The following is a 12,142-nucleotide window of genomic DNA, read 5'->3' as shown; positions in this document are numbered from 1 at the left end:
TGGAAGAGGGAAGGGAAGTACAGTGCTGCCTTCATGGATCTCATGGTTCTGATGACCCTCGACTTGTCCTCTCCGTCTCTACCCACAGCCCAAGGCCTCCCTTCACAGGCTGCCTGTGTCCTCACACGAGAGGTGATGAAGCCAGCACCAGCCCCCAAGCTAGGTGTGTAATAGATGACGTTCATGGAGACTTCCTTGGTGCCATGCACTGTGTTAAGCACTTTCCAAAACATGTCATCCCTACAATAATGTATCCCCTGCTCCCCACCTTATTTACAGTTTGGAAACTGATTCTCCCAGAGGCCAAGACACCTTCCAGTTAGAGTAAGGCCACCCAGATAGTAAGCTGCAAAAGAGGGACTCCAACCCAAGGTGTCCACTCACCCACTCACACTGATTGAGCAAATGTTTATGTGTTGGTACAATGTGATCTCACATTCTGCAAGCAGGGAGAGAAGTGGAAGTTGGGGAAATGAAAGACCAGGTGAAAGGGACACTGATGGGTTGTGAGGAAGGAGAGGCTGTGCTGTGACTCACTGCCTCCATTTCTTCCTTGGCCCCATGCATACATTCAAGGAGATGGTGCTGGCTGGCTAGGCCTGCAATCCACACTGGAAAGATGAAAGCCTGGGCATCAAAGAACACAGGAGAAGCAACTAAAGTCAGGAAGGGTCAACATCAACATATGTTCAAGTTTTAGGACCTCTCAGAGGGCACTTTGTCCAGGTACCAAGAACCCAGAGTGACAAAGATTCTGTTTTTGAACTCAGACAGCTCTCTGCATAGTTTAAGAGCACATTGGCAGTGTCGTTGCCAGTCCCCGTGACTGGCTGTGGAGGGCAGGATGATGAAGGGCCCAGGGCTGAGAAACCTTGGCAATTCCAAGACAGGTTGTGTAACAAGTGTCAAATGGGAGAAGCTGTGGTCCTGGGGTTGAAATTTTCAAGAAGGGACCAAACGTGTAAGAGGGGGCGGGGGGCAATGCTGCAGTTGTGGCTCAGTGGTAGAGCACTTGCCTAGTGTGTATGAGACACTGAGTTTAATCCTCAGCACCACATAAAAATAAGGGAGAGAGAGAGAGAGAGAGAGAGGGAGAGAGAGAGAGAGAGAGAGAGAGAGAGAGAGAGAGAGAGAGAGAGAGAGAGACCAAAGAGTTTGTGTTATGTCCTGAGAAGTTGGGGAGCCAGGGGTGGGTAGATGATGGCTTAGACATTGGAAGAACTGAAGGTGATGCTACCCCCTCTCTTCTCTGTAGAGTGGGGTGAGCCAAATGCAGTTCAAGGCAGCATCCCATTTAATCCCCATGAAAACATCAGTCCTGTCCTATAAATGAGAAAAACTGGGGATCAAAAATGTTAAGTAACTTGCCCAGCACCATACAGTGTCAGACAGGGTTGAGAAAGCTCATGTCAACCTAATTCCATACCTTGTGGTCTTCCTGCCACACCAGGCAGATGGATTGACCCCCACACCCTCTTGCTGAACAGAATTCATTGCATGTGGCAGTGCTAGGCTCAGCATTAAAGGGAGAGATGAGTATGGCCCCAGCATACTCATACTCAGTGTCTAGGAGCTGAGGTTCACCAGGGCAGATCAGGAGGCAGGATGGCACACGTACCATTGCAGTAGCCAGGATTCTCAGGATAGCTCTGTCACTTCACCAGCTGAGTGACTTTGCACATATCTCAGGATATTCTCTGCTCTTGTTTGCTTCATCTGTAAACAATACTTATTTCAGAGGGTATTGGAATTGATGACAGGCAGGCATGAAACATGTAGCCCACTGTCCAGCCTCTTAAAGGTAAGTTGCCCAGCCCTGCCTGTGCCGTGTGTGTATCTGATATGCACCTTGCTCTGTCAAGAATGGAAGGCAGCCTCTGTCTTGCTTTTGCAGCTACCCAATTTTATCAACACTACCCTCCCACCGCATGAGCAAGTGACAGCCCAGGAGATTGACAGCTACTTCCGCCAGGAGCTCATCTACAAGAGGAATGAACGCATGGGGAAGAGGGTCATGGCGCTTCTGCAAGAGAATGAAGACAAGATCTGCTTCTTTGCCTTCGGAGCAGGTTTGGAACCCTGACCTCTACTTCATGAAGGGAAAAGTCAAGGCCCAGAGTGGGGCAGGAAAGCAACAGAGCTGGGACCTAAACTGTCCTTCTGCTGTGGACAAGGGTCCTTCCATAACAGTCCTTGTGGGCTAGGGAAGTGACCCTGCCAAGTCAAGGTTAATTTCCCAGGCTCTTTCCTGCCCCAGGGGCCATACTGAGAGCTTCCACTGTCCATCCCAATCTCAGGCCCACCCAACAGAGCCAGAGCCGAGGCTGTGAGGGCCATGTGGCCCCAGGGGAGGTGCTGGGCTCTGGCAATCGTCAGTCCTGGCTCTAGGTCCCACTCTACCTGAGTCACCTTAGCTATTACCTTCTCAGAGTCTCAATTCCCTCTTCCATAAATAGGAGTGATAACCATAAGTATTTGATGAATTTCAATGTCTGCCTTTAGAGTGGTGGTAAGAATTAGTGACGGCATTTAAATAGCCTGTCACATAATAAGAACTCAAAATGGCAGCCAAAATGACCATCATCACTATAACACATATAATCACAATATGGATCCATGAACTTGATGCTCTCTATTGGGGGATCAGTCTCTTCATGCAGAAGTTCATGCAGATGTTCAGGTGCAGGGCTTGCTGAGTGTCCCTCTTCTCCTTCACTTTTCTTTCTTTTTCCTGTGGATGTCTTTGCCGGTGACAGCAATGTTTATCTTGGGACCAGGATATGATATGTCTTCAGTAACTTTGCTCAATAGCTTATAGCAACTTTTTTTCTTGCTAGAATTACCTGCAATTTGGGTTGACAGAATTCACTTCCTGTTTCTTGAGAATTAAAGGCAATGTTTACAAGCATATTCACCAGGCCTGCTGCCAGGCTCATCATTGCTGCCCCCTACCCTCCCTTTCCCTGGCCCATCCTCAGACACACTGCCCTCCAGGTCCAGCACTCAGTCTAACCCATAGAGGAACCTATGGATGCCCTGACTTTGTGATAGGGTATGTCCAGTGTTTGAGGTCTGCCCCTCCACCACCCGTTCAACCCCAAATACTTCAAGGGCAAGAACCAAGGGTACATCTGTCTGGGCTGCTCTTTCCTCCTCTGCATCCCCTAGCACAGTTCAAGGACAAAGAAGGGGCTCGGGCACTGGCACAGGCCCTCAGAGACAGTCCCACAGCAGCTAGACAGAAAGAGATCTGGGCTCATGTTGGAGCCCTTCCATGGCCCACTATGGCCTTCAGCAAGACTAGTCCCTTCTCCCAGCCTTAGTTTATTCATCTGAACAGGAAGAGCCAGGACTGGCCTGGGCCATCTAGGATTCTGGGAGCTGTTCAGACACAGGTGTCAGGCAAAGTAGGGGTCCCACAGAGGGTCGGGAGGAGCCTGCAGTAGCAGAACATTGACTGATCTCGTGGAAAGGGCAGGGCCATTCTCCTGCTGCAGGACACCTGTCAAAGGCCTAGTGTGAGTCAGGACAACTTGGAGGACCCATGCAGAGAAATGGTCCTCAAGCACCCTCTCCCCCTCCTGCACCACCCAGAGGCCCACCCAACCCCCACCACCACCCTGTGGTCCTTTGGGCAGTGCATCCTGCACTGGAACAGCCTCAGAGACTCCAGTGGGCAACCAGTGTGTGTCATTCACCTCCTGCCTCCCCCTTAGCCCCGGGAGGAGCCCCAGAGAGCGAGTCTGAGACAGGCTAGTGACAGCCAGCTGCCCCACTTGAATACATGGTTCCCACCTGCCTGCCCCAGGACCCAGGACCAGAGTCACCCAGCACCTGGGTGCTCTGAAGCTCTCTTCTGTGGCAGAGGAAACTGTGTCTAAAGAGGAATAGCATGGCAGTGTGGGCAGCCCTAGATGCTGACCTCCTCTCCTGAAACTCCAGATCCATGGAGGCACGATGTCCACTCAATACCAGGCCAGCACACAAGTGTCGTGCCCAGCTCCACTCTCCCATCTCCAGAAATCTGTCAGGCACTGGTCAGATCTGCAGACAGACCACCAGAAAGACCCCAAACTCATCCACTCTGTCCCCCTACTGCTAGCCCAGTCCAAGCCTTCTCAGCTCCCACTTCCTTGCCTTCTCCTGCCTCTAGACTGTTCCCCACATTATAACCAGTGGATGGGGCTGCGTCTGTCTCTCACCCTCACCTTGAGCTCTGGAAGGGTAGGCACCACTTAATCGTCTCTGTGTCTTTGATGGTGAATGGAAGAATGAACATTGACCAGAGCTCCCATCCTGGTCTCCCCTGGTCTGGTGAGCTTCTTAGGCTAAGCCAGCAGTAAAGTGGGGTAAAGCAGCCCCACCTGCTCTCCTGGACCCTCCTTGTAAAAAAAAAAAAAAATGTCTGGAGCCACACACAGCCTGCTGGTGGCCGCCACTTTCTTACTCAGCTATGCCTAGAACAAATGGCCAACTCTGCACAGCAAATCTCTCAACCCAGGAATTCTGCAGCCTTCCAACCTCAACTAGCAAACTGAAGGCCACAAGGGCAGGGGCATGAGCTGGGGACAGAGCCAGTCAGGACACCAGTCAGGAAGCTGTGATCCAGAACTCTGAACAGTGAGCAGGGCAGCCAGCCAACAGAGTGGGCCTGTAGCAGACAGAGTACTGGCCCAGAATGTGTTCACACAAAACTGGTGACAAGAGCCCACTCTGCTCTTTAGGTTCCCGTGGGCACGTCACTCCCAAGTCCCACACCAGAGGACAGGCTGAAGGATTTATGCCCAGGACCCCAGTGGCACACTCCCTCAGTACAGCGCCTGTCTGGAGCCTCTGTGGGCCCATTGTGGGGCATCCCAGACTGAGAAGGGGGACCTTGAGGCTCAGCTGGCCTCCTGTTGCCAATCCTTGCTGGATCCTCAAGGAAAGCAGAGGAACCCCAAGGCTGCAGGAATGAGGAGGGCCCACACCACCAGAGAGACACTTAGCCACCCCAGGCATATTGTCTGCTCACTCCAGAGACTCTCTGAGCCAGACTCCATGGGTGTTTCCAGAGAATATCTTAGGAAATAGCCTCACCAGGTGTGGGACCAGGCACTGCCAAGGTCCTGCCCTTCCAGGCTGAGGTCCTGCCATAACATGGTAGGTCACCTTTGGAATCCAGCCCAGGAAAAGAAGGTGAGAGATTGAGCCTCTAACTGCCTGGACACTCCAGCACTTATGAAGAGCCTTCCCCACCCAGCTCCATAACCCTGCCCTGTGAGCCCAGCAGGATGGGCAGGGATGCTTCCTCCTGCAGGCAGTCTGGTCCTCCTCTGTGCTGCTCTCCAGGGGCTTCAAAGGCCGAGATCTTGTCAGGAGGCCTGGATGTGAAGCCTGGCTCTACCACTGTCAGCTAGGAGACCCTAGGAAAGCCATTCCACTTCCAAGAGCCTCAATCTCTCGTCTATAAAATGGGGATAATACACTTGCCTCATTAGATTAGCTAGATACATTCATTCTGTTCTGGTAGAGGAATTATTTTAATAAAAACACCTAGTAAGTGCCAGCCACCATGCCAGGTTCTTCCATGAGATGGATTTAATTACAGTTTCCTCATTTTGCACATGAAAACTAAAGTGCAGATGAGTGGCTTTCTCCAGGCCCACAGATAAATCTTCAACTTGTGCCCTGGCCTTCAGATCCCAGTCTTAGCCCTTTCCTGCACATCGTACCCCTGCTGGATGTGTTCAGAACTGTTGGTAGTAGCCTGCAAAAGGGTGTTTGTTTAGCTGACACATCTCACAGATGTACGTGTGTGCTGGTGTCTGAGATGTTTCAGCAATGTGGCACAACTTGACCTCTCCCAGGGGTTATGCAGTAGGCTTACAGACAGTAGAGTCCAGACATGCAAGAGAAAAACACCTGGCCACCTGCTATTTGTCATGTCCTGGGTGAAAGACCCATGCCCAGGTGATATTTGGAGGCCCAGATGAAAACCCTGCCTCACTGGGAGTTGACTGTGGCCAGAGTGGTAAGCCCAGGTGTTCTGGAACACACCATGTGAACACTGCCATGGGTGATGGATGCCAGCCCATGGGGAGAGGAGGCCCATTCTTAACTACCAGGCTCATGCATGTGCACAAGAGCCTCTGAGATCTCCTAGTCCATTCACTTGTAGAAGTGGATTCTTAGATTTTTTTTTTCTAATTGGCAAGTAACTGACGGTAAACTCTTTATTAGCTAAATTTCTTCAATTTGCAGATTTATCTGGTGTGCTGAAATTATCTCGTTTACATTATTTGAAATTAAAACATCCATTACTTTAAAAAATTGTGATGATAGAAGACAGAAAGGGGTCTCAAGGTCCTTCCTGAGCAAAATAAAAATGGGAGAAAGTATTTATAAAAACTGGTAACTATGTTTCCCCCAATTCGCCCACCTGTTGTTGAAGATGGGAAAGCACTGAGCATGCTCAAGACACAATGGAAGAATGCCAAAGAATGGCTAAGGCTGCACAAACAGAGAAAAAGAGGTTCCAGATCCAGGAAAGGAGGGATCAGAGATCAGGTAGAGGAGGAAACCTCTTCACCTGAAACCTGAGAAAGGGATGGAGAGGGTCCGCAGGCAGGTAGCTTGGTGGTGCAAAGGTGAGTGAGTCCTCTACTGATGGCTTCTAATCAGATCTCCATTCTCTAAGTGGAAGGTACAGTCATCTGCAGGGAAAGAGGAGGAAGGTGGGAAGGTTCTTAATTTGAAAAGAGGAGAATATTTGGTATAAATGCAAGAGAGATTGGCTATAAGACCTAACCAGGACAGGAAGTTAATAGATTTAACACTTGGGCCAACTGTGATTGATTGGTTGTAGCTACCTGGAGTGTGATGATGTACAGGGAGGTCAAATCACATCAGAGTCCAACAGAGAAAAGTCCTGCTTGATCTGTGATGTGTGCTGTGGACTGTAATGCCAGCACATGCCTGAAACATGCATACTTTATCTGCTAGGTACAAGGACCCATGACACTGACAAATAGCAAGTTTTAATATTTTCTCTGGCAACACTGAACAGCTAGAATGCGAAGGCAGATGCTGTCTCCCAGTTCTTGCTCCTGATTTTACCCTAGCACCGCCTCCTCAGTGACCACCGCATTACATGTAAACTATTCCAGGACAGAGCTCACTCACCTCAGAGTTGTCAACACCTAGTAGACGTTCTAGAAAGACACGCTGGACCAAATCATGCAGACAGACGCCCACTCAGTCACATGGTATCTCCTGGGCCCCAGGCCTCATGGTGGTGGTGGGTGTGTGGAAGATGTCTCAGTCCTGGGCACTAGAAGAGAATGACAATTTTAGTACTAATTACAAGGAAAAGGGTTTTCTCGAGGTAATTAGTCATTACCTATGAGTCCTCCAGCCATTTTTTTTTTTCATGTAGGAACTGGGAGAACTGGGTTGAAACATGAACCAGATTCAGAGGTGAGCCAGGTACCCTGGAAGGCCCATTCATTTCCCATTCACTGGCTCTGACAGCCAGTGGTTGTCACACAGTCTATATCCCTAGCACACTATGGTGTGAATAGAATGCTAACTTCTGACATTCCAAAATCCTTCCTCCCCAATATTCTTCTAAGATTGCCTGGTTCTAATATACTAACATTCTAGCTGCATAGCACTCTCACATTCTAGTACGATTTGCTTCAACTACTCTTGGAGTCTTTGGGAGAAGTGTAGGGCTAAGAGCCTTCCAGGACCTGGAGATCCCTCCTGGTAGGGCTGTTACCACCTGCCACACAGGAAGCAAAAGTCCAAACAGAAAGCAGGATTGGAAGGGTTCTAAAGCAGGTCTGTGAACATTATAGACAGAGCTACCATCTCTGAGTGTCCACATATCCATCACATTTCAGCCACCAAGTTCCTGTCTTTTTCCTACACTGCTGAAGTGCAGCAGACCATAATCAGAACCATTCAATCATGCTTCTGGGGCTGGAGTATGAGCAGATGAGCAATGAAGACCCCAAGTTGAGAGCAAAGAGAGATATAAGCTCCAAACATATTTTTATTAATGGCAACAACAATTGCTCTCTGGAGAATGGGCACCATCCTGTTTGAAGAGCACCCATATCCATCAATTCATATGACCCCACATCCTCAGTTTCTCCTGGAGGGAGACAAGATGGTATTTCTCATCCCATTTGCCAAATAGGCACACCAAGTGCAGATGGGACATCCAAGAGTCTGAGAACTGGAGTGAAATGCTGCTAGTCCTCGCAGTGATTCTTGCTGATGACCAACTGCCCTAAGAAAACCACTTAGCTGGTTCTTAGACCTTCTGTTCTGCTAAGAATGTCCTTCCCCTCTTCTACTGGGCTCCCTCCAAGTCCCAAGGTTTCCCTCCCACAGCTTTGCTCATGCCGAGCATATTTGTCTTAGCTAAGTCCAGGCTGCCCACTGCCCACTCCCTGCACACTGAGAAGGTGTTCACCTCCTACTTGTTGAATGAGTGACTGCACCAACCCCGAGGTTTAGAAGCAGAAGTGCCCCTGCCCCTGCATCACCCCATTGCAAAACTCTAGAATTGAGTCTTCTGCCCCCTGTTGGGAAGCTGCGGGGTCCAGCAACATCATATCTGCCCTTTGGAAGGTGAGACAAAGAAAGGTATTGACAAATAAAAAAGACCTAAGAGGAAGAGTCCCAGGTCCTGTTGACTAAACATGCGGGCGGAGGCTGAGGAAGTGGTTCAGTGTTAAGCAGGAGGGTTTTTATGGAGAGGAGGCAGAGAGATGGTTAGGAAGAGAATCAGTAAAAAGGGAAAGAAAGTCAAGGCCATGAAAGCAGAAAAGGGAAACAGCCAGGTGTCCTGCAAATGTCTCGCTTTCTGAGACCTTGTGTGTGACTTCCCCCTACCACCTGCCCAGTAAGGTGCTTAGACAAAGTGAGGTATCAACCTCTTCTAGCCCCAGCACCCAGCAGTTACATGCTTGCTAGCAAAGGCTTCAGCACCTGGCACTGAAGGAGGCAAGCTACTTCAGAGAAGGCTTCCTAGAGTAGGTGAGAGCCCATGGAAATGTCCCCTGCACAGGTCCCCTCATTGTGCCCAGAGTCCTCAGACTAAGACCCATACCCACCTCCTTTCCAGCTGGGTTTTCCACTCAGTGAGTGGGCTTAGGAACTGAAGCCCTTCAGAGCTTGAGACTGGTCCTAGAATAGCAGCCATGGTCCATCTAGGGCCTTTAAATCTTAGAAAGTAGAGAGAGCACATGCCCAGCCCAGCTGCTCTCCCAGGCAAGCATCCCCTGGCCTGCCACACAGCCTCTGGAAGTGTTTCAGAATTTCCAAGGATGGTGCTTCAAAGGAGCCCTGCCGCCCACCACAGATACATCTGGCTGCTGGCACATCTGCTATGGGCTGTGATCCTTGGCCAGAAGCGCCATTCCTAATTCAGCCCAAAGCACCCAGCCGGCCAGAGCAGCATCCCCTCCTGACTCCTCCATAGTTTTCCTGCTCTGGAATAGGGAGAGTCAAGAGGAATGGAGAGGGATATCCCAGCCTGTGTCCCTGGGCTGCTCTTTGGAGGAGCAGTTATGGATCTCAGCTAGAGGCTTGGCACTCTTGCTAGATGGAGAGTGTGGGGAAGGTGAGAGGAGAGGAAGGGGTCATAGGTTTAGAGCATGCACTTTGAAGCCAGACTGTGTCACCTAGAAATTCATGGCCTCTCTCATGAGAACTAGCCTTGGGCAGATCAGTTGCTCTCCCCATCCTCAGAGGCCTCCTCTGTGATAAGCCTGAGAGTCAGTGGCTGGCCCTTGTGCACTCAGGGCCTGGCATGGCCCTCTCATTCCATCAGTGTGACCTGGTTCCTCAGAGCCTGCAGTCCTCTAGGGACAGAACTCCTACACCAAGAAAGGAGGACAGGGCAGAGGGAATGAAATATTCTGTGGCAGTACAAGGAAATTCCTAGAACTGGGGTCAACTCCAAGTGACAATGAGGCCCAGTGAGTGGTAGACTTCTATCCCTGCCCATGTCGCTGGGGCCCTGAGATGCTGTAATTCAGGAAAGGGGTCTGCAGGGTTACAATGGGTGATTACCAGGGCTGAGCTCTGACCCTTGCAGTCCACAGAACCCATCACAAGCCACCTCCTGTGCTGGCCTGGGATCACCCTGCACAGTCTGCCTGGATTTGAAATGGTCTTGCTTAGGAGGAAAGGGGACCATCTCTGAATATTCACAGGGTCCCCAGGGCCTGGCATATGTCTCACATGTAGTAAGCCCCAGTAAAGGCTTGTGGAGGGCCCAGACTTAGGTCAAAATACCCAGGGCTTACCCCTGGGACACAGCATTCACAAAGAGGAGGCTTCCTGATCTCTAACCAAATGTTAATTTTAAAAGGATCTTATCCAAATAAAATGAAAGATTCAAACCTTGAGGATTTTAGAAGAACCAAGAGCAATGGGGGACACCTTCTAAGAGGAAGTTCACACCTAGGGGAGATCCTGAGTGGGGCCCAGTCTGAACAACTGTCAGAGACATGTGGCACAAGCCCCAGAGCAGATCTTGCTCCAGAGGAAGACTTCTCTGTCTCCAGAGCCTCAGCCTCGACAGCCGCCTCCACCGTCCCTTGACACAGATACACCCCATGCCGTGCTTGGGCTTAGACCCAGCTCTGCTCCAGCTCTGCCCCTTGCTGCCTGCATGACACTGGGCAAGTTGTGTTCGCCTCAGCAGGACTCTCATGAAGCTGAATGAGTAAATGAATCCAAAGCATTTGGCACATTCCTAGTGCTGGAGCAATGATAGGCGGGTTGCTCCTCTTAGTATTTGTATCTGCCTTTGCAATACTGAGGGCAGAGCCATGCTGGCCAGTGATGTCCCGGGGCTCTTTCATTTCTGACATCCTACATTCCAGCACCACCCATAGCAGAGCAGGAATTAAAGCCTGCTAAGACGGCAAGATGCGCTGGTTCCACACAGACATCACCAACTCCCTGTAGGGTGCCAGTGTCCCCCTTGGCACAGGCCTGACCAGCACTTATCAGCCTGACACATCCCCAAGGATGGAGCACCACCTCCCTTACAACTGGGCGGAGAATTCTTTGATCGCAGCCAAAATCTGCCCCTTCACCTTGTCCTGAAGCTGTCAGAATCCTATGACTGGTCCCTTTGCCCCAAACCTCACTGAAGCCCACCTGGCCTTTCCCTGTGTATTCCAATTGCAGATTCTGCTGGTGCAGACCCACTCGGCTGCTCTCCTCTGCGCCTGTCCTTGCGCTGCCCTCTGCCTTCCTTGGAACACCCTCCCACCTCTCCCTCTGGGTCCCACACCTTCCTCTTCAGCCCCATCCTCCCTGGCATCCGTCCATCACTTCATGGCTCATGCTGGCCTCTAAGTGTTTGTTTGCCAGTCTCCCCTCCACACTGTGACCTCCTCAGGGGTAGGGACTCTGTGCCTGAGCTCCAGGTCTGAAGCTGGGTACAGAGGAGATGTCATTCTAGTCCTCACTGATCTGAGAAGGCCCAGCCCTGCCTGGGCCAGCTACAGAAGAAGAGGCTCATGTCTGCCCGCTCACTGCCACACATTCCTTGGCAGACTGGAAGCTCTCGGTGCCCCCAGTTGTCCATCCCTCTGCTGGCCCACCCATCCAGCCCTCCTGTCACACTTCCTCGAAAAAACAAACACTACTGTAGCTCGATATCCTGCCGGAGGCCCTGGCAATGAGATTCTCATTTGAAAGTTTCCCTTGCATTAATTTCAGACGGAACATAAATACGGGCTTGGGATTCCTCCTCCAGGAGGAGAAAGCTAGAGCCCCGGCGTACTCACTGCAGAGAAAACATGTGTGCTGGCCCACGTTACTTTGGGGCCTGTGCAGGAACATCTGGTTCTCCCCTCCTCCTCTGCCCAGCCCCCCACGTGATCTTGAAATTGCCCTGTTAATTGGTGTATTGTTCTCACTGAGCATTCGCACACTTTTCTCTCCAATCTGCTGAACCTTGGAAGGTGCACAAGTTTCTGACAATTTCCTGCCCCCAAACGTGAACTCCGGGATCCCTCACAGCCGCCAGTTCTTCACGGTGGGGGTACCGGAACACGCAGCGAACTGGAACATCTCTGAGTTGAAGTCCAAGCTTTGCCTCTTACCACGTGTATGACCTTGGGCCAGT

The 12,142-nt window shown here is 50.8% G+C and overlaps 1 protein-coding gene across 1 annotated transcript in view; it reads left to right on the top strand.

Moving 5' to 3' along the window:
* Trabd2b (TraB domain containing 2B) overlaps nucleotides 1-12,142 on the top strand; it is a 212,643-nt gene that overhangs the window by 183,551 nt on the left and 16,950 nt on the right. Inside the window, exon 4 of the mRNA XM_026410679.2 lies at nucleotides 1,895-2,069. Coding sequence (XP_026266464.1) covers nucleotides 1,895-2,069 — 175 coding nt within the window. The remainder of the gene's footprint in view (nucleotides 1-1,894; nucleotides 2,070-12,142) is intronic.

The sequence above is a fragment of the Urocitellus parryii genome, chromosome 11 (assembly GCF_045843805.1).
Source record: "Urocitellus parryii isolate mUroPar1 chromosome 11, mUroPar1.hap1, whole genome shotgun sequence".
Lineage (NCBI taxonomy): Eukaryota > Metazoa > Chordata > Mammalia > Rodentia > Sciuridae > Urocitellus > Urocitellus parryii.
The sequence above is the reverse complement of the archived record's forward strand: the minus strand, read 5'-3'. Positions and strand labels throughout refer to the sequence as shown.